This window comes from Aquarana catesbeiana, linkage group LG05 (assembly GCF_042186555.1).
Source record: "Aquarana catesbeiana isolate 2022-GZ linkage group LG05, ASM4218655v1, whole genome shotgun sequence".
NCBI lineage: Eukaryota > Metazoa > Chordata > Amphibia > Anura > Ranidae > Aquarana > Aquarana catesbeiana.
Genome location: NC_133328.1, coordinates 25,830,006 through 25,852,976, shown reverse-complemented (window position 1 = coordinate 25,852,976; position 22,971 = coordinate 25,830,006). Strand labels below are relative to the sequence as shown.

At 46.3% G+C, this 22,971-nt stretch overlaps 1 protein-coding gene across 1 annotated transcript in view; it reads right to left on the bottom strand.

Annotated features, from left to right (window-relative positions):
• The window catches only part of VWDE (von Willebrand factor D and EGF domains), a 211,352-nt gene extending 188,597 nt beyond the window's left edge, over positions 1-22,755 (bottom strand). Inside the window, exon 1 of the mRNA XM_073629535.1 lies at positions 22,485-22,755. Within this exon, the coding sequence (XP_073485636.1) occupies positions 22,485-22,563 (79 nt within the window). The 5' untranslated portion in view covers positions 22,564-22,755. The remainder of the gene's footprint in view (positions 1-22,484) is intronic.
• Between the last annotated feature and the right edge of the window lie 216 nt (positions 22,756-22,971).

Below are 22,971 nucleotides of genomic sequence, written 5' to 3'. Positions count from 1 at the left end.
GAAAAAAAAAATAAGAAAAGCCTTTTTCTTAATTTTATTTCTTTCAGCAGCTTAGTAGATGCCCCCTATATATTTTTATGTGATAGTGCAGTGTTCATTTTGACGTCTAATTTCAATTTCGTTTTAGTCATAGTCTTTTGACTAAAATGCCGTTTTAGTTGTATTTTAGTCATCTGAATTGTTTTAGTTTTAGTTGTATTTTAGTCGACTAAATTGGTATTAATTTAGGCGAGAAAAACATTTTAGTCTACGAAATTAACACTGCATATTATTATTATTATTATTATTATACAGGATTTATATAGCGTCAACAGTTTACGTAGCACTTTACAACTTGAAGGTAGACAGTAGAAATACAATACACTTTAATACAGTAGGAATAGGAATCAGAGGGCCCTGCTCATTAGAGCTTACAATCTAAGATATGAAATTATTTGAGAAATATGGAGGGAATGCTGCTTGCTGTCTGTCGTGCTTATCTTTTGACACCACTACTTTGTAAGTTGATTGGCCTTAACTACTTGCGGATCGCCCACCGTCATTATACGGCGGCTGTTTGACGTTGAATGCCGGGGTTATGGCAGCAGGTAGCTGCCATAACCTCCAGTATCTTTTTAAAGAGCGAGCGGTCCGCTTTCAGATAAAAGTGGTCTTTGTGGCAGATTTGCAGCAAGATCACTTTTATCAGCGGTGGGAGAGGTGCCCACCCCCCTCCCGCCGCTTACCGGAACCGTCGGTAGCGGTGGAGACGATCGGGTCCTCTCCCCTCTGAGGCATAGAGTCGAGTGAGGGAAAGATGGCCCCCACTTGTCTCCATACCACAGCAACGTCAAACGTCCCTTCCGCCCAATGGTCTTAAAGGGGCAAAAAAAACAAATTATTAAAAAAAAAAAAGAAATTGTATTTTTTTTATTGCTTTTAAGTGTAAATATGAGATCTGAGGTCTTTTTGACCCCCAGATCTCACATTTAAGTGGTCCTGTCATGCTTTTTTTCTATTACAAGGGATGTTTACATTCCTTGTGGTAGGAATGAAGGTGACCCAACATTTTTTTTTAAAAAGACAGTGTAAAAATAAAAAATAAAAAGTAAAATAAATAAGAAAAAAATAAAATTCAAAGCGCCCCCTCACGCCGAGCTCACGTGCAGAAGCAAATGCATACGTACGTCATGCCTGCATATGAAAACGGTGTTCAAACCACACATGTGAGGTATCGCCGCGATCATTAGAACAAGAGCAATAATTCTAGCCCAAGACCTCCTCTGTAACTTAAAACTGGTAACCTGTAGAAATTTTTATAATTTTTTTTGAATAAAAATTATAAAACGTCGCCTATGTAGATTTTTAAGGGTAAAAGTTTGTCGCCATTCCACGAGCGGGCGCAATTTTGAGGCGTGACATGTTGGGTATCAATTTACTCGGCGTAATATTATCTTTCAGAATAGAGAAAAAAATTGGGCTAACTTGTCTTATTTTTCTTAATTCGAAAAAGTATATTTTTTCCCAAAAAAGTGTGCTTGTAAGACCGCTGCCCAAATACGGTGTGACATAAAGTATTGCAATGACCGCCATTTTATTCTCTAGGGTGCCTGAAAAAATATATATAAAGTTTGGGGGTTTGAAGTAATTTTCTAGCAAAAAAAAAAAAAACTGATTTTAACTTGTAAACAACACATTTGAAAAATAAGCCTGGTCCTTAAGTAGTTAAAAAGCTATGCAGTAATTACAGTGTAGTCAGAAGTTGGAGCCCTTGATCCGCACATTCGTTACGGGCCTGACTCAGGAAATATTGAAGCCATTACTTCAGCATGGTAGCCAGGTATGTAGCATTTTCAGAAGGAGAAATTCATCAATGGCAGCCAAGCTTGGACAAACTGAGCACTGTCCATTTTGGCTTATCCTGTAACTGATCTTGCCTTAGCAGCTGTTCAGCAAATAATAAAAAAGAAATACTCATCAAATATTTCTTTCAGCTTCTGGTACAGTATTGGCTCAAAATATTCTACTCACTGGGAATACAATGCAGTTTCATTATAAATGGCAACCCTGCATTAGTCTATATGAACAGAACAGCATCTTATATACAAGGAAACCTATACTGAGAACTGACTCCAGCAGGGCTGACCTCCCCTTCTGTCATTGCTAGTTCCCTGGCTGTCATGTTGATCCAGTGGCTTCAGTCACTGCTTTGGGACAAGTGCGCAGACTAGGAGCTTGCACGTCACTCTGATTTTTCTGCCTGCATGTTGTTCTGAGTCAGAATCCCATTACATAGGAGCCAGAGACAGCCAGGCACCTTCCATTTTCAGTAGGCGATCAGATATATAATAATAAAAAAAAAACTTTCTTCCTGCCCTGGATTTCTTTATTACTTTCCATTAAAGAAATGTTATAATGCAACTAAACAAAACTGCAAAAACACATATACCGGTGGGTGTGTACGAAGCGGTTAGGGTTAAAGTGATATTAAACCCAAAACCAAAAATGTAATACATTGCAGCTTACCAATCATTAAATGCGGTGACTGCATTCGTTTTCCCTTTGAGTCTTTTTTCCCCCTCCGTTTTCACCTGGTGATCTGGCCAGCAACACACCTCGTCTATTAGAGTGCCCCCCACTCTGGATGAAGGAGCACGGGGGGCACCTATGGACAGCAGTTAGGGTTTAAGTGATATTAAACCCAAAACCAAAAATGTAATAAATTGCAGGTAACCAATCATTAGACGTGGTGGCTGCATTTATTTTCCTTTTTAATATTTTCCCCCTCATAGTTCATAGCTCCCAACTGTCCCTGATTTCAAGGGATTGTCCTTAATTTGGAGCAATGTCCCTCTTGTCTAGGGATGAGCCGAACACCCCCCGGTTCGGTTCGCACCAGAACCCGCGAACGGACCGAAAGTTCGCACGAACGTTAGAACCCCATTGACGTCTATGGGACTCGAACGTTCGAAATCAAAAGTGCTCATTTTAAAGGCTAATTTGCATGGTATTGTCCTAAAAAGGGTTTGGGGACCCGGGTCCTACCCCAGGGGACATGTATCAATGCAAAAAAAACTTTTAAAAACGGCCGTTTTTTCGGGAGCAGTGATTTTAATGATGCTTAAAGTAAAAAAAAAAAAAGTGAAATATTCCTTTAAATATCGTACCTGGGGGGTGTCTATAGTATGCCTGTAAAGTGACGCGTGTTTCCCATGTTTAGAACAGTCCCTGCACCAAATGTCATTTTTAAAGGAAAAAATCTCATTTAAAACTGCTTGCGGGTTTAATGTCATGTCGGGTCATGGCAATATGGATGAAAATCAGTGAGACAAACGGCATGGGTACCCCCCAGTCCATTACCAGGCCCTTTGGGTCTTGTATGGATATTAAGGGGAACCCCGCACCCAAATTAAAATAAGGAAAGGTGTGGGGCCACCAGGCCCTATATACTCTGAACAGCAGTATACAGGCGGTGCAAACAAGACAGGGACTGTAGGTTTGTTGTTAAGTAGAATCTGTTTGTAATTTTGAACATTTTTAACGTGTTTAGCTCCAGCCAAAAAATCTTTTCTAAGCTTTTTGGAAAACATAGGGAAGGGTTATCACCCCTGTGACATTTGTTTTGCTGTCTTTCCTCCTCTTCAGAAGATTTCACCTCACTTTTTTGTCCCAATGAAAAATGTTTTTTGAAAATTTGGGTTTTTTTGTGGAACAAGGATTGGAAAGCATCAGTGGAAAGGAGAAATTGTTTTCCCATATTAACTCTTACAGGAGAGAATTTCCCTTCCTAGGGGTAGATTTCATCTCACTTCCTGTTGTCTCCTTCCGTTTGCAAGTAGGAGTCGTTTGTAAGTTAGATGTTTGAAAGTAGGGTCCTGCCCTATATACTCAGCAGAAATTTGGGCCTTAGGTGTTGCTGTGGCCACAACACTGTAAGCCCTCACAGGGCCCTGCTGTGAAATATTAGATCAAGAATTGTAATTACATGCCCCTGTTGAACAGGAGCTGAAAAATTAGGCCTTAGGCACTGGTGCTGGTGCCACAACACTGCAACCCCTCACAGACACTCTAGTTGGAACGCAGGAACGAGCCCTGCTGCAAAGTATTGCTTCAAAAATTGTAATTACACGCCCCTGTTAGACAGGGGCAGAAAAATTGGGCCTTAGGCACTGGTGCTGGTGCCACAACACTGCAACCCCTCACAGACACTCTAGTTGGAACGCAGGAATGAGCCCTGCTGCAAAGTATTGCATCAAAAATTGTAATTACACGCCCCTGTTAGACAGGGGCAGAAAAATTGGGCCTTAGGCACTGGTGCTGGTGCCACAACACTGCAACCCCTCACAGACACTCTAGTTGGAACGCAGGAACGAGCCCTGCTGCAAAGTATTGCATCAAAAATTGTAATTACACGCCCCTGTTAGACAGGGGCAGAAAAATTGGGCCTTAGGCACTGGTGCTGGTGCCACAACACTGCAACCCCTCACAGACACTCTAGTTGGAATGCAGGAACGAGCCCTGCTGCAAAGTATTACATCAAAAATTGTAATTACACGCCCCTGTTAAACAGGGGCTGAAAAATTGTGCCTTAGGCACTGGTGGTGGCGCCCAGAACCAAAAATGTTCTTACAAGCTATCAGCGTGATGATTGAGGAGGAAGAGGATAATTACTCAGGGATAGTCACTCAGCATCAGCATAGGCAGTCTTTGAAGGGATCTGAGATTTTAAAAAAAATTATTCGGTTACATCAGCATCAGGTGCTTGGTAGCTGGTGGTGATCCAAGACTCATTCATTTTTATGAAGGTCAGCCGATCGACTGAGTCGGTGGACAGACGCACCCTGTGATCGGTTACCACGCCTCCAGCAGCACTGAATGTGCGTTCCGAAAGAACGCTGGATGCAGGACAGGCCAGTAGCTCAATTGCATACTGTGCAAGCTCTGGCCAGTGATCCATCCTCAAGACCCAGTAACCCAGAGGATTTTCGGTGGGAAAGGTGTCCAAGTCTGATCTTGCCCCTAGGTATTCCTGCACCATGTAAAACAGACGCTGGCGATGGTTGCTGGAACCGATCATACCTTGGGGCTGCGGACCAAAAAATTGTCTGAACGCATCGGTCAGACGGCCACCTTCTCCACCGCTCCTTCTTTGACTGACCGAAGCCTCAGCAACACGTTGTCCAGAAACAGGAGTTTGTAACCTCCCAGTCTCTGGGAACGCGTTGCACAGACCTTTCTGCAAGGCCTCCCGAAGATGTTTCATCCTCTGCTCCCTCTGCGATGGCAAGATAAGGTCCGCAACCTTACCCTTGTAACGTGGATCAAGGAGGGTTGCCAGCCAGTATTGGTCCTTCTTGATACCACGAATACGAGGATCCTTACGCAGGCTTTGCAGGATCAGGGAGGCCATGCAGCGTAGGTTTGCTGAGGCATTCGGTCCGGAGTCCTCTGGGTCACTAAGAACGACATGGTCCGCAGCCACCTCCTCCCAGCCACGTACAAGTCCATGTGTTTCTTGGGACTGATCCCTTAAAGACTGCTGCTGATGCTGAGTGCCAGGCTCCACCTCCATACTGACACAATCTTCCTCCTCCTCCTCTTCCTCCTCGTCCTCTTCCTGTGTGATCGGCGGGCACGCAGGAACACTGTCTGGATAAAGGGGGCCTTGAGAGCTAAGGAAGTCCTCCTCTTCCTGCCTCTGTTCTGCCTCAAGTGCCCTGTCCATTATTCCACGCAGCGTGTGCTCCAACAGGTGGACAAGGGGGACAGTGTCACTGATGCATGCACTGTCACTGCTCACCATCCTCGTGGCCTCCTCGAATGGTGACAGGACAGTGCATGCATCCCTGATCATGGCCCACTGGCGTGGGGAAAAAAAACCAAGCTCCCCTGACCCTGTCCTGGTGCCATAGTCGCACAGGTACTCATTGATGGCCCTCTGCTGCGTGTGCAGCCGCTGCAGCATGGCCAACGTTGAGTTCCACCTGGTGGGCATGTCACAGATTAGGCGGTTCTTGGGCAGGTTAAACTCCTTTTGGAGGTCCGTCAGCCGAGCACTGGCATTATATGACCGGCGGAAATGCACACAGACTTTCCTGGCCTGCCTCAGGACATCCTGTAAGCCCGGGTACCTGCCCAAGAACCGCTGCACCACCAAGTTAAGGACGTGAGCCAAACAGGGCACATGGGTCATTTGTCCCTGTCGGAGGGCAGAGAGGAGGTTGGTGCCATTGTCGCAAACCACCATTCCTGCCTTAAGTTGGCGTGGCGTCAACCACCTCTGAACCTGCCCCTGCAGAGCTGACAGAACCTCTGCCCCAGTGTGGCTCCTGTCCCCCAAGCACACCAGCTCAAGCACCGCATGGCATCTTTTGGCCTGCGTACTTGCGTAGCCCCTTGAACGCCTACGGAGCACCGCTGGTTCCGAGGAAGAGGCCATGGAGGAAGAAGAAGAGGAGGGGGTGGAGGAGAGAGGTGTGTCACAATCAGCATTTTGGAGGCGTGGTGGCGGAACAACCTCCAACACTACTGCACCTTGTCCTGCATCCTTCCCAGCTGCCAGCAGAGTCACCCAATGCGCCGTGAAACTTAGGTAACGTCCCTGTCCATGCCTGCTGGACCATGAGTCAGCGGTAATATGCACCTTACCGCTGACCGCCCTGTCCAGCGAGGCATGGACATTGCCTTCCACATGCCGGTAGAGAGCCGGAATCGCCTTCCGTGAGAAAAAGTGGCGTTTGGGTACCTGCCACTGAGGAACCGCACATTCCACAAACTCACGGAAGGGGGCAGAGTCTACCAACTGAAAAGGCAGCAGTTGAAGTGCTAGCAATTTTGCCAAGCTAGCATTCAACCGCTGGGCATGTGGATGGCTGGGAGCAAACTTCTTTCGGCGGTGCAGCAGCTGGGGCAGGGAAATTTGCCTGGTACAATCTGACGTCGGTGTACCAAAAGCAGATTGCCCACAAGTACTTGGCTGTGACACACCTAATTCTACACCTTCATTCCTCTCACTGCAGGTCTCAGAGAGGACTGAAGGTCTAGTGGGGTTGGAAATCTCAGCTGATGAGGAGCAAGGAGAGATCCTCTTTGTTCTTTGGTGTGGGTCTTTTAGATACGCTTGCCAACGAACTGCATGGCAGGTCAACATATGTCTGGTCAAGCATGTGGTACCCAAGCGGGAGATGTTTTGGCCACGCGAGATACGCTTGAGACATATGTTGCAAATAGCAGCGGTGCGATCTGATGCACTCGTCTCAAAAAAGGCCCACACCAAAGAACTTTTTGAATAACGCGCAGAGACTGCAGCGCCCTGCACATGTGGAGCTTTGGGGTGTGATGCAGTCAATGTGCTGCCCTTAGGCTGGCCCCTGGAGGGCATCCTGCCTCGTTGGTGATGTGCCGCCGCCTCCTCCTCCTCCTCCTCCTCCTCTCTCCTATCAGGCACCCACGTTGAGTCAGTGACCTCATCATCCCCTCCCTCCTCATCACTGGAGCAAACCTGGCAGTATGCTGCAGCAGGGGGAGCATGACTGCCAGATTGCTGTCCTTCTTGGGCACCCCCTCTGTCCGTGCTCATGTTACTGCCTTCATCGAGCTCAGTATCGTCATCAGAGCCTTCCAAACGCTGGGCATCCTCCTGGAGCATGTACCCAACACTGTGGTCAAACAGTTCGAGGGAATCCTCATGAGGACATGGTGGAGCTAGGGAAGGAGTCACTGATGACATTGAGCTGAGGGAAGAGGCCGCTGCTTTGCCAGACAAAGCACCCTGGGCATGGGTGAGAGAGGATGAGGAGGATGAGGACGGCTTGGTCATCCACTCGACCAAGTCTTCCGCATGTTGCGGCTCAACACGGCCAGCTGCCGAAAAAAAGGCCAAGCGTGTCCCATGGCCACGTGCTGATGAGGATGCACCATCTCCACGACCAGCACTAGACACAGAGCCTGCTTGCCCTCTCTTATTGGCTTGTGACTGTCTGCCTCTCCTTCTTGGCCTTCCAGACATACTAATGGCCTGTAGCTGCACTAAGCTGGGATAGAACACCTGTAATTTTCTTCAGGTAGCTTTATATACTGTAACCAGACAAGCCTGCCTGTCAGTAGGAAGATAACAGGAACGGATCTAGCTGAACACTGTGAGCAGGACGCACTGTACTAAATGTAAATAGTCTAGCTGCCTGACCGTGGTACTAATAGGATCAAATAGAACACCTGTAATTTTCTTCAGGTAGCTTTATATACTGTAACCAGACAAGCCTGCCTGTCAGTAGGAAGATAACAGGAACGGATCTAGCTGAACACTGTGAGCAGGACGCACTGCACTAAATGTAAATAGTCTAGAAGATAACAGGAACGGATCTAGCTGAACACTGTGAGCAGGACGCACTGCACTAAATGTAAATAGTCTAGAAGATAACAGGAACGGATCTAGCTGAACACTGTGAGCAGGACGCACTGCACTAAATGTAAATAGCAGGAACGGATCTAGCTGAACACTGTGAGCAGGACGCACTGCACTAAATGTAAATAGTCTAGAAGATAACAGGAACGGATCTAGCTGAACACTGTGAGCAGGACACACTGCACTAAATGTAAATAGCAGGAACGGATCTAGCTGAACACTGTGAGCAGGACGCACTGCACTAAATGTAAATAGCAGGAACGGATCTAGCTGAACACTGTGAGCAGGACGCACTGCACTAAATGTAAATAGCAGGAACGGATCTAGCTGAACACTGTGAGCAGGACGCACTGCACTAAATGTAAATAGCAGGAACGGATCTAGCTGAACACTGTGAGCAGGACGCACTGCACTAAATGTAAATTGCAGGAACGGATCTAGCTGAACACTGTGAGCAGGACGCACTGCACTAAATGTAAATAGCAGGAACGGATCTAGCTGAACACTGTGAGCAGGACGCACTGCATTAAATGTAAATAGTCTAGATAGAAGATAACAGGAACGGATCTAGCTAAACTGAATACAGTGTATATCCACTTCAGCCCCGCTCACTGTATATATACGTCATTTTTTTGAAGATGGATATCTCGGTAACGGCAGCAGCTGCTGCCACAACCGAGATATCCATCTTTTCAGTGAGCGATTCTGTACACGATAATGGTGGTCTCAGCGGCGGGTTCGCCGCGAGATCACCGTTATCGGCGGCGGGAGAGGTGCCACCCCCCCTCCCGCCGCTCTCCCGCACCCTCCGCCGCTTACCGGAGCCGTCGGTAGCGGCGGAGGCGATCGGGTCCTTTCCCTGCTGAGGTATGGAGACAAGTGAGGCCAAGATGGCGCCTACCCGTCTCCATACCATGTGACGGCCGGAGCGACGTCATTACGACGGCTCCGCCCACTCTCTTAAAGGCACAAATTTTTTTAGTGTCATTTTTTTAAACGACTTTTTTTTTTTTGCATTTTAGTCTAAATATGAGATCTGAGGACTTTTTGACCCCAGATCTCATATTTAAGAGGACCTGTCATGCTTTTTTCTATTACAAGGGATGTTTACATCCCTTGTAATAGGAATAAAAGTGATCCAATTTTTTTTTTAAAAACAGTGAAAAAATAAATAAAATAAAATAAATAATAAAAAAAAAAAAAAAATTTTTAAAGCGCCCTGTCCCGACGAGCTCGCACGCAGAAGCGAACGCATACGTGAGTAGCGCCCGCATATGAAAACGGTGGTCAAACCACACATGTGAGGTATCGCCGCGACCGGTAGAGTGAGAGCAATAATTCTAGCCCTAGACCTCCTCTGTAACGCAAAACATGCAATCTGTAGAATTTTTTAAATGTCGCCTATGGAGATTTTTAAGGGTAAAAGTTTGACGCTATTCCACGAGCGGGCGCAATTTTGAAGCGTGACATGTTGGGTATCAATTTACTTGGCGTAACATTATATTTCACAATATAAAAAAAAATTGGGCTAACTTTACTGTTGTCTTATTTTTTTTTTCAAAAAAGTGAATTTTTTCCAAAAAAAGTGCGCTTAGAAGACCGCTGCGCAAATACGGTGCAAAAAAAAGTATTGCAATGACCGCTATTGTATTCTCTAGGATGTTAGAAAAAAAACAATATATAATGTTTGGGGGTTCTAAGTAATTTTCTAGCAAAAAAACCTGTTTTAAACTTGTAAACACCTAAAATCCAAAACGAGGCTGGTCTTTAACCACTTGCCGACCGCCTCACGCATATATACGTGAGCAGAGCGGCACGGGCAGGCAAAATCACGTACCTGGTACGTGATTGCCTTCCCGCGGGCGGGGGGTCCGATCGGACCCCCCCCCGGTGCCATCGGCGGTCGGCGTTTGGCTGGGAGAGTTGAGAGACGAGGGGGAGACCATCCGATCGTGGCCCCCCCCTCGCGATCGCTCCCAGCCAATGAGAAACATCCCCTGCCTCTGTATAGTACACAGAGGCAGAGGATGTGATGTCATCTCTCCTCGGCTGGCCAGTTTCCGTTCCAGCACCGAGGAGAGAAGACATGTAAGTGCACCAACACTCACACAACACAGTAGAACATGCCAGGCACACTAAACACCCCCGATCCCCCCCCGATCGCCCCCCCGATCCCCCCCAATCACCCCCCCCCCCTGTCACAAACTGACACCAAGCAGGTTTTTTTGTTTTGTTTTGTTTTTTTCCTGATTACTGCATAGTGTCAGTTTGTGACAGTTAGCAGTGGTAGGACAGTTAGTATTAGCCCCCTGTAGGTCTAGGGTACCCCCCTAACCCCCCCTAATAAAGTTTTAACCCCTTGATCACCCCCTGTCACCAGTGTCGCTAAGCGATCATTTTTCTGATCGCTGTATTAGTGTCGCTGGTGACGCTAGTTAGGAACGTAAATATTTAGGTTCGCTGTCAGCGTTTTATAGCGACAGGGACCCCCATATACTACCTAATAAATGTTTTAACCCCTTGATTGCCCCCTAGTTAACCCTTTCACCACTGATCACCGTATAACTGTTACGGGTGACGCTGGTTAGTTCGTTTATTTTTTTTAGTGTCAGGGCACCCGCCGTTTATTACCGAATAAAGGTTTAGCCCCCTGATCGCCCGGCGGTGATATGCGTCGCCCCAGGCAGCGTCAGATTAGCGCCAGTACCGCGAACACCCACGCACGCACCGTACACGCACCGTACACCTCCCTTAGTGGTATAGTATCTGAACAGATCAATATCTGATCCGATCAGATCTATACTAGCGTCCCCAGCAGTTTAGGGTTCCCAAAAACGCAGTGTTAGCGGGATCAGCCCAGATACCTGCTAGCACCTGCGTTTTGCCCCTCCGCCCAGCCCACCCAAGTGCAGTATCGATCGATCACTGTCACTTACAAAACACTAAACGCATAACTGCAGCGTTCGCAGAGTCAGGCCTGATCCCTGCGATCGCTAACAATTTTTTTGGTAGCATTTTGGTGAACTGGCAAGCACCAGCCCCAAGCAGCGTCAGATTAGCGCCAGTACCACTAACACCCACGCACGCACCGTACACCTCCCTTAGTGGTATAGTATCTGATCGGATCAATATCTGATCCGATCAGATCTATACTAGCGTCCCCAGCAGTTTAGGGTTCCCAAAAACGCAGTGTTAGTGGGATCAGCCCAGATACCTGCTAGCACCTGCGTTTTGCCCCTCCGCCCGGCCCAGCCCAGCCCACCCAAGTGCAGTATCGATCGATCACTGTCACTTTTTTTTGTAGCGTTTTGGTGAACTGGCAAGCGCCAGCGGCCTAGTACACCCCGGTCGTAGTCATACCAGCACTGCAGTAACACTTGGTGACGTGGCGAGTCCCATAAGTGCAGTTCAAGCTGGTGAGGTGGCAAGCACAAGTAGTGTCCCGCTGCCACCAAAAAGACAAACACAGGCCCGTCATGCCCATAATGCCCTTCCTGCTGCATTCGCCAATCCTAATTGGGAACCCACCACTTCTGCAGCGCCCGTACTTCCCCCATTCACATCCCCAACCAAATGCAGTCGGCTGCATGAGAGGCATTTATATGTCCTCCCGAGTACCCCTACCCAACGAACCCCCCCAAAAAAGATGTGTCTGCAGCAAGCGCGTATATAGACGTGACACCCGCTATTATTGTCCCTCCTGTCCTGATAATCCTGGTCTTTGCATTGGTGAATGTTTTGAACGCTACCATTCACTAGTTGAGTATTAGCGTAGGGTACAGCATTGCACAGACTAGGCACACTTTCACAGGGTCTCCCAAGATGCCATCGCATTTTGAGAGACCCGAACCTGGAACCGGTTACAGTTATAAAAGTTACAGTTACAAAAAAAAAGTGTAAAAAAAAAAAAAAAACACAAACAAAAATAAAAAAAAAATAGTTGTTGTTTTATTGTTCTCTCTCTCTCTATTCTCTCTCTCTTGTTCTGCTCTTTTTTACTGTATTCTATTCTGCAATGTTTTATTGTTATTATGTTTTATCATGTTTGCTTTTCAGGTATGCAATTTTTTATACTTAACCGTTTACTGTGCTTTATTGTTAACCATTTTTTTGTCTTCAGGTACGCCATTCACGACTTTGAGTGGTTATACCAGAATGATGCCTGCAGGTTTAGGTATCATCTTGGTATCATTCTTTTCAGCCAGCGGTCAGCTTTCATGTAAAAGCAATCCTAGCGGCTAATTAGCCTCTAGACTGCTTTTACAAGCAGTGGGAGGGAATGCCCCCCCCCCCCCACCGTCTTCCGTGTTTTTCTCTGGCTCTCCTGTCTCAACAGGGAACCTGAGAATGCAGCCGGTGATTCAGCCAGCTGACCATAGAGCTGATCAGAGACCAGAGTGGCTCCAAACATCTCTATGGCCTAAGAAACCGGAAGCTACGAGCATTTTAGGACTTAGATTTCGCCGGATGTAAACAGCGCCATTGGGAAATTGGGAAAGCATTTTATCACACCGATCTTGGTGTGGTCAGATGCTTTGAGGGCAGAGGAGAAATCTAGGGTCTAATAGACCCCAATTTTTTCAAAAAAGAGTACCTGTCACTACCTATTGCTATCATAGGGGATATTTACATTCCCTGAGATAACAATAAAAATGATTTAAAAAAAAATATGAAAGGAACAGTTTAAAAATAAGATAAAAAAGCAAAAAAATAATAAAGAAAAAAAAAAAAAAAAAAAAAAAAAGCACCCCTGTCCCCCCTGCTCTCGCGCTAAGGCGAACGCAAGCGTCGGTCTGGCGTCAAATGTAAACAGCAATTGCACCATGCATGTGAGGTATCACCGCGAAGGTCAGATCGAGGGCAGTAATTTTAGCAGTAGACCTCCTCTGTAAATCTAAAGTGGTAACCTGTAAAGGCTTTTAAAGGCTTTTAAAAATGTATTAATTTTGTTGCCACTGCACGTTTGTGCGCAATTGTAAAGCATGTCATGTTTGGTATCCATGTACTCGGCCTAAGATCATCTTTTTTATTTCATCAAACATTTGGGCAATATAGTGTGTTTTAGTGCATTAAAATTTAAAAAAGTGTGTTTTTTCCACAAAAAATGCGTTTGAAAAATCGCTGCGCAATTACTGTGTGAAAAAAAAAAATGAAACACCCACCATTTTAATCTGTAGGGCATTTGCTTTAAAATAATATATAATGTTTGGGGGTTCAAAGTAATTTTCTTGCAAAAAAAAATAATTTTTTCATGTAATCAAAAAGTGTCAGAAAGGGCTTTGTCTTCAAGTGGTTAGAAGAGTGGGTGATGTGTGACATAAGCTTCTAAATGTTGTGCATAAAATGCCAGGACAGTTCAAACCCCCCCAAATGACCCCATTTTGGAAAGTAGACACCCCAAGCTATTTGCTGAGAGGCATGTCGAGTCCATGGAATATTTTATATTGTGACACAAGTTGCGGGAAAGAGACAAATTTTTTTTTTTTTTTTTTTTTTTTGCACAAAGTTGTCACTAAATGTTATATTGCTCAAACACGCCATGGGGATTTGTGAAATTACACCCCAAAATAAATTCTGTTGCTTCTCCTGAGTACGGGGATACCACATGTGTGGGACTTTTTGGGAGCCTAGCCGCGTACGGGACCCCGAAAACCAAGAACCGCCTTCAGGCTTTCTAAGGGCGTAAATTTTTGATTTCACTCTTCACTGCCTATCACAGTTTCGGAGGCCATGGAAAGCCCAGGTGGCACAAAACCCCCCCAAATGACCCCATTTTGGAAAGTAGACACCCCAAGCTATTTGCTGAGAGGTATAGTGAGTATTTTGCAGACCTCACTTTTTGTCACAAGGTTTTGAAAATTGAAAAAAGAAAAAAAAAAATTTTTTTTCTGGTCTTTCTTCATTTTCAAAAACAAATGAGAGCTGCAAAATACTCACCATGCCTCTCAGCAAATAGCTTGGGGTGTCTACTTTCCAAAATGGGGTCATTTGGGGGGGGGTTGTGCCATCTTGGCATTTTATGGCCTTCAAAACTGTGATAGGTAGTGAGGAGTGAAATCAAAAATGTATGCCCTTAGAAATCCTGAAGGTGGTGCTGGGTTTTCGGGGCCCCGTACGTGGCTAGGCTCCCAAAAAGTGCCACACATGTGGTATCCCCGTACTCAGGAGAAGCAGCTGAATGTATTTTGGGGTGCAATTCCACATATGCCCATGGCCTATGTGAGCAATATATCATTTAGTGACAACTTTTTGTAAATTTTTTTTTTTTTTTTTTTTTTTGTCATTATTCAATCACTTGGGACAAAAAAAATAAATATTCAATGGGCTCAACATGCCTCTCAGCAATTTCCTTGGGGTGTCTACTTTCCAAAATGGGGTCATTTGGGGGGGGTTTGTACTGCCCTGCCATTTTAGCACCTCAAGAAATGACATAGGCAGTCATAAACTAAAAGCTGTGTAAATTCCAGAAAATGTACCCTAGTTTGTAGACGCTATAACTTTTGCGCAAACCAATAAATATACGCTTATTGACATTTTTTTTACCAAAGACATGTGGCCGAATACATTTTGGCCTAAATGTATGACTAAAATTTAGTTTATTGGATTTTTTTTATAACAAAAAGTAGAAAATATCATTTTTTTTCAAAATTTTCAGTCTTTTTCCGTTTATAGCGCAAAAAATAAAAACGGCAGAGGTGATCAAATACCATCAAAAGAAAGCTCTATTTGTGGGAAGAAAAGGACGCAAATTTCGTTTGGGTAGAGCATTGCATGACCGCGCAATTAGCAGTTAAAGCGACGCAGTGCCGAATTGTAAAAAGTGCTCTGGTCAGGAAGGGGGTAAATCCTTCCGGGGCTGAAGTGGTTAAGTGGAACGGATCTAGCTAAACTGAATACAGTGTATATATATATATATATGCAACACCTGGGATGCATATATATACACAATACACTGTAAGCAGGGCCGTCTTTAGCGCAGGGCAAACGGGGCACTTGCCCTGGGCCCAATCTTTGTTGGGGGGCCCGCGCTAGCCGTGAATTGGGGCCCCGATCACAGCTTTGCAGAGCGCACAGAGGACACGGGAGGATGTATTCCTCGCTAGCCAGCTGAGAAGGGGCGGGGCCGGGAGCTCCACTGACGCTCTGACCCCGCCCACGTGCAGCCTGTGTACTCGGAAAAGAGCTTCTGTAGTGAGGGCCAGTGATCGGAGTGGGAGTGTCAGTGGAGCTTCCGGCCCCGCCCCCTCTATACTGGCTGGTGAATACAGAGGTCCGGGGGTGGGGCCGGGAGCTCCAATGACACTCCCACTCCGATCACTGGCTCTCGCTACAGGCGCTCTATTCCCAGTACACAGGCTGCACGTGGGCGGGGTCAGAGCGTCAGTGGAGCTCCTGGCCCCGCCCCTCTCAGCTGGCTAGCGCGGAATATATCCTCCCGTGTCCTCTGTGCGCTCTGCAAAGCTGTCATCGGGGTGACAATTCACGGGTGACGTGGGCCCCCCAACAAAGCATCAGTGGAGCTTCCAGCTGCTTTAGTGAGAGCAGAGAGTGGAAGCCCCGCCCACAGTCCTGAATGTATGTAGTGAGTTTGGCTGGCCAGGTATGTCCTTACACCCATAAAATGCCTGAATGTTTAAACTCTGAGCTGTGTTATTTAACTGTAAAGCTGTGCATTGCTGAAAGTTCTCTGACCATTCCCTGTATATTGTCCGCAGTCTCTGATTGTCTCCTGCAGTATGTACACAGTCTCTGATTGTCTCCTGCAGTATGTCCGCAGTCTCTGATTGTCTCCTGCAGTATGTCCGCAGTCTCTGATTGTCTCCTGCAGTATGTCCGCAGTCTCTGGTAATCTCCTGCAGTATGTACACAGTCTCTGATTGTCTCCTGCAGTATGTCCGCAGTCTCTGATTGTCTCCTGCAGTATGTCCGCAGTCTCTGGTAATCTCCTGCAGTATGTCCGCAGTCACTGATTGTCTCCTGCAGTATGTCCGCAGCCTCTGATTGTCTCCTGCAGTATGTCCGCAGTCACTGATTGTCTCCTGCAGTATGTCCGCAGTCTCTGATTGTCTCCTGCAGTATGTCCGCAGTCTCTGATTGTCTCCTGCAGTATGTCCGCAGTCTCTGATTGTCTCCTGCAGTATGTCCGCAGTCTCTGATTGTCTCCTGCAGTATGTCCGCAGTCTCTGATTGTCTCCTGCAGTATGTCCGCAGTCTCTGAGTGTCTCCTGCAGTATGTCCGCAGTCTCTGAGTGTCTCCTGCAGTATGTCCGCAGCCTCTGATTGTCTCCTGCAGTATGTCCGCAGTCTCTGATTGTCTCCTGCAGTATGTCCGCAGTCTCTGATTGTCTCCTGCAGTATGTCCGCAGTCTCTGGTAATCTCCTGCAGTATGTCCGCAGTCTCTGATTGTCTCCTGCAGTATGTCCGCAGTCTCTGGTAATCTCCTGCAGTATGTCCGCAGTCTCTGATTGTCTCCTGCAGTATGTCCGCAGTCTCTGATTGTCTTCTGCAATATGTCAGCAGTCTCTCATTGTCTCCTGCAGTATGTCCGCAGTCTCTCATTGTCTCCTGCAGTATGTCCGCAGTCTCTGATTGTCTCCTGCAGTATGTCCGCAGTCTCTGATTGTCTCCTGCAGTATGTCCGCAGTCTCTGGTAATCTCCTGCAGTATGTACACAGTCTCTGATTGTCTCCTGCAGTATGTCCGCAGTCTCTGATTGTCTCCTGCAGTATGTCCGCAGTCTCTGGTAATCTCCTGCAGTATGTCCGCAGTCACTGATTGTCTCCTGCAGTATGTCCGCAGCCTCTGATTGTCTCCTGCAGTATGTCCGCAGTCTCTGATTGTCTCCTGCAGTATGTCCGCAGTTTCTGATTGTCTCCTGCAGTATGTCCGCAGTCTCTGATTGTCTCCTGCGGTATGTCCGCAGTCTCTGATTGTCTCCTGCAGTATGTCCGCAGTCTCTGATTGTCTCCTGCAGTATGTCCGCAGTCTCTGGTAATCTCCTGCAGTATGTCCGCAGTCTCTGATTGTCTCCTGCAGTATGTCCGCAGTCTCTGATTGTCTCCTGCAGTATGTCCGCAGTCTCTGGTAATCTCCTGCAGTATGTCCGCAGTCTCTGATTGTCTCCTGCAGTATGTCCGCAGTCTCTGATTGTCTCCTGCAGTATGTCCGCAGTCTCTGATTGTCTCCTGCAGTATGTCCGCAGTCTCTGATTGTCTCCTGCAGTATGTCCGCAGTCTCTGATTGTCTCCTGCAGTATGTCCGCAGTCTCTGATTGTCTCCTGCAGTATGTCCGCAGTCTCTGATTGTCTCCTGCAGTATGTCCGCAGTCTCTGATTGTCTCCTGCAGTATGTCCACAGTCTCTGATTGTCTCCTGCAGTATGTCCGCAGTCACTGATTGTCTCCTGCAGTATGTCCGCAGTCTCTGATTGTCTCCTGCAGTATGTCCGCAGTCTCTGATTGTCTCCTGCAGTATGTCCGCAGTCTCTGGTAATCTCCTGCAGTATGTCCGCAGTCACTGATTGTCTCCTGCAGTATGTCCGCAGCCTCTGATTGTCTCCTGCAGTATGTCCGCAGTCACTGATTGTCTCCTGCAGTATGTCCGCAGTCTCTGATTGTCTCCTGCAGTATGTCCGCAGTCTCTGATTGTCTCCTGCAGTATGTCCGCAGTTTCTGATTGTCTCCTGCAGTATGTCCGCAGTCTCTGATTGTCTCCTGCGGTATGTCCGCAGTCTCTGATTGTCTCCTGCAGTATGTCCGCAGTCTCTGATTGTCTCCTGCAGTATGTCCACCGTCTCCGGTAATCTCCTGCAGTATGTCTGCAGTCTCTGGTAATCTCCTGCAGTATGTCCGCAGTCTCTGATTGTCTCCTGCAGTATGCCCGCAGTCTCTGATTGTCTCCTGCAGTATGTCTGCAGTCTCTGGTAATCTCCTGCAGTATGTCCGCAGTCTCTGAGTGTCTCCTGCAGTATGTCCGCAGTCTCTGATTGTCTCCTGCAGTATGTCCGCAGTCACTGATTGTCTCCTGCAGTATGTCCGCAGTCTCTGATTGTCTCCTGCAGTATGTCCGCAGTCTCTGATTGTCTCCTGCAGTATGTCCGCAGTTTCTGATTGTCTCCTGCAGTATGTCCGCAGTCTCTGATTGTCTCCTGCGGTATGTCCGCAGTCTCTGATTGTCTCCTGCAGTATGTCCGCAGTCTCTGATTGTCTCCTGCAGTATGTCCACCGTCTCCGGTAATCTCCTGCAGTATGTCTGCAGTCTCTGGTAATCTCCTGCAGTATGTCCGCAGTCTCTGATTGTCTCCTGCAGTATGCCCGCAGTCTCTGATTGTCTCCTGCAGTATGTCTGCAGTCTCTGGTAATCTCCTGCAGTATGTCCGCAGTCTCTGAGTGTCTCCTGCAGTATGTCCGCAGTCTCTGATTGTCTCCTGCAGTATGTCCGCAGTCTCTGATTGTCTCCTGCAGTATGTACACAGTCTCTGATTGTCTCCTGTAGTATGTCCGCAGCCTCTGAGTGTCTCCTGCAGTATGTCCGCAGTCTCTGGTAATCTCCTGCAGTATGTCCGCAGTCTCTGAACCTCTCCTGTAGTATGTGTATTAATGTGCCCCTTTGCTTGCTCAATTATTTGGGATTGCTCCACTGCTCAGTGAGAGGTAATGATGTGCATGAACCTCTAGCAACCAATCAGCAAACAGTAGTGATCTGCTTTAATCTCTAGCAACCAATCAGTAAGTGCTAATGATGTGCTGTAACCCCTAGCAACCAATTAGTGAGCGCTAATAATGTACATTAACCTCTAGCAACCAATCGGCAAGCAGAAATTATGTGTTGTAACCTCTAGAAACCAGCCATTGAGCAGTAATGATAGGCTGTAACCTCTGGCAAACAATTGCAATCGCTGCGTGATCTGCTGCAGTAAACTGATTTTGAGTCTACCTGCTATTTTTTGTATGTCTCAGAATGGAGGGGGGGCCCCAAGAAAATGTTTGCCCAGGGCCCAATCAAAATTAAAGATGGCCCTGACTGTAAGTGCAGCTAACTGACTGACTGTTCTGCCTAATCTATCTAACTCAAATCAAATGACACTGTCTCTCTCTCTCTCTCTCTCTATCTCTCAGCACACCGGAACACACACTACACAGGGCCGCCGTGCAGGCGGCCTTATATAGTGTGGGGTGTGTACTAAATCCCCTGAGCCATAATTGGCCAAAGCCACCCTGGCTTTGGCCAATTACAGCTCTCTCTACTGACGGCGCTGTGATTGGCCAAGCATGCGGGTCATAGTGCATGCTTGGCCAATCATCAGCCAGCAATGCACTGCGATGCCGCAGTGAATTATGGGCCGTGACGCGCCACACGAATTTAGCGCGAACGGCCCATATCGTTCGCAATTCGGCGAACGGGCGAACAGCCGATGTTCGAGTCGAACATGGGTTCAACTCGAACACGAAGCTCATCCCTACTCTTGTCCCTCATTTTGGTCTGATCTATATAGTTGTATATAAAATGCACTTTTTATCTATCAAAAAGTGTTTCCCAGCACTAAACCTTTCATCTGATTTCTAAATTGCTGCATTTGTCAATTCCAAAAGTCAATATAAAGGAACAGTAGGGGTATAAAAAAGTACTTGTGGGTTTAACCAATCTTGTTTTTTTCTTGTAAAATTCTCCTTTAAGGAGGCGTGGCAAGGGGTGTGTCCTATGCCTGCATACTTGCATACTTTTGCTGATAGGTGTCCCTCATTCCCATCTCAAAAAGTTGGGAGGTATGATAATACACAGAGCACTGGTCACAGGACTGCATAATACACAGAGCGCTAGGCACAACACCTCTTAGCCCTTTCCCCACAACAGCTAAACTCTCCAAACTCTCTATCGCTCCACGCTCCATCAGCTCTGACCCCTGCTCCCCCACTGCCCTCACCTGTATACAAACAGACCCCCCCTCCCCCCACCATCGGCTCACCTCTCAGTCTCAGCCCTCCACACAGTCAATTTTTGGCTCCACTATAGAGCAGCAGGAGCGGCGGTGAGATTGTCCAGCAGGGGGCGTCGGCATCCAAGCCGAAAAGGCTGTTTCTCAGCCAGCATGGGATGCCCAGTCTACGTTATAATCCGACCCTGAATCCGGGGACAAAACCGGGGACAGACTTGGTCCGGGGACATTGTCCTCAGTTCGGGGACTGTCCCTGGAAACGGGACGTCTGGTCACCCTACATTAAACCTCATTTGCCATGTAGTTGCCCACCCCATTATTTTGTTCAGGTCTTTCTGTAAAATTTCGATATCCTGATGTGAAGTTATTGCCCTGCCTAATTTTGTGTCGTCCACAAAAACTGAGCTTGAGCTGTTTATCCCATCCTCTATATCATTTATGAATACATTGAAAAGAATTGGTCCCAAGACAGAGCCTTGGGGCACCCCACTTACCACTCCAAGCCAGTCTGAGTACACGTTATTTATCACCACCCTTTGGACACGCCCATGTAACCATTTTTTTTTACCCAAGAAAAAACCTTATGGTCCACCCCTGAAGACCTCAGCTTGTAGATCAAGAGCATATGGGGGATTGTATCGAATGCCTTTGCAAAATCCAGATACACCACATCCACATGCCTCCCCCGTCTAGATGGCAACTCACTTCCTCATAGAACGTTAACAGATTGGTCTGGCAAGAACGACCTTTCATAAACCCATGCTGATGACAAGTTATATTTTTTTCACCCTCTGTTTTCACCTGGTGATCTGGCCAGTAACACACCTCCTGTATTGGAGCGCCTCCACCCTGCATGGAGGAGCACAAAGGGCACCTATGGACAGCAGTATTGTCAGTCTGGGGGGCAGGGGAGTGTTAAATGTACTAGCAGATTTAAATACATTAACAAACCGAAGCCAAACTCCTGCTCACACTGCAGTTACAGCAGTTTGTTTCCTTTTGGGATAAAAGTTTGAAATAAATAAATGAAAGCTGATCATTGTAAGCACCAGTGGTAAATGGTTACATCTGCAGGAGAGCTTGTTCTTTTGAAAACTAACAGACTTATTGGTCAGATCACCAGGTGATAATAGAAGAAAGAAAACCTAAAAAAGAAGACGAATGCAGCCATCACATCTAAGTATTAGTAAGATACTAGGGTTGCACCGATACTAGTATCGGTGTCGATACTGAGTATTTGCACAAGTATCGGTACTCGTGCAAATGCACCGATACCTGAAACTGATACTTTCAGGAACGGTTCTTTGAGCTGTCGGTGGGTCTCCCTGGTGTTAAAGAAGTCCGGTAATTGGAGCTGTCAAAAAAAAAGAAAAAGCAGCCGAAAATGTTTATTAACAACATTGCTCAGCCCTGAAACATTAAAATAAAAAGAAACATTGTTTCTTTTTGTATATTTCTGTTTCTTCATCAGAGGGATGAACAAATGTTCCTCTGTTTAACCCCTTATTAACTCTTAATTTACTCTAATCAGCCTTAATTGACTCCCTATTCTCCTCCATTTAATTATTATTTTCCTGCTTTTTTCTTTTGTTCAGGTCTATTTTATAAACGATAAACAACTAAAACTTTTTTTTTTTTTGTTTGCTTTGTTAGTGAATATTTTTACACATATATATTAACATATATTTACACATTTCACATTGAAAAAGCGCTAAATTTAAAAAAAAAAAATCTATTTATTTCATTTGTAAATAACTTTTCAATGCTTTGTGCCATTGCTGACAGCTGAAGTTAAAACATAATAGTTGCGGTAGGTATCGGTAATTGGTATCAGCGAGAAATAAAAAAAAAGTATCAGTACTTGTACTCATTGTAAAAAAAAAACGGTATTGGTGCATCCTTATAAGATACAATATAATAAAAGTTTGCTTTTGGGTTTAATACCGCTATCAATTAGTATATCACATCTTCAAATTTACTTCATGGTTGACTCCCTGATTACTCTTCAACATTTTTTTTTTTTCTAAAATCAACAGTTGCTTTTATAATCTTTACAATCCAAAGTGGTTTAGGAAAGTTCAAAAGAAAAAAAAAAAAATTCCTGTGATTTACAGAAATAAAAGAACTGTAACAATGTCAGTGATAGAAGTGATGGTAAATGGTTACCTTGTTGACAGGCGGCTGTTTGCAGGATGATGAGTATAATCCATAGAGTATAGAACGTTCCAGGGAAGTTTGGTAACATTGTAGCAGAAGATCTCAGGGTGGGAATGCTGATGGAGCCCCCCCCTGCTCAGCGCCCTTCACAATGTAAACGCTTTCCAATTTGTTTCCTTTACTGGTGATTAAATGCAATAGTCACAGTTGTTAGGATCCCATCAGGGGTAGGGGGGTCAGTGCTGGAAATGTCCACACTCCAGCAGCATTGTACAGCAGAGTGCAGGGAGGTGTGTGTGTCCAGCCCTGTAATACTAGCTAGGAACGCCCCCCCACCCCCCCCCCCCACCCCACCAGCAGCAAGAGGAGGGGGGAGTCCTGATGTATTGTGCTTACATCTTCTCATTCAGAAAGATTTACTAATGACAGCTCATTCATACGAGCGACTGGGCTTCATCGCCACATCTGGACGCAGCAGCACTCTGCGCTATAGCTG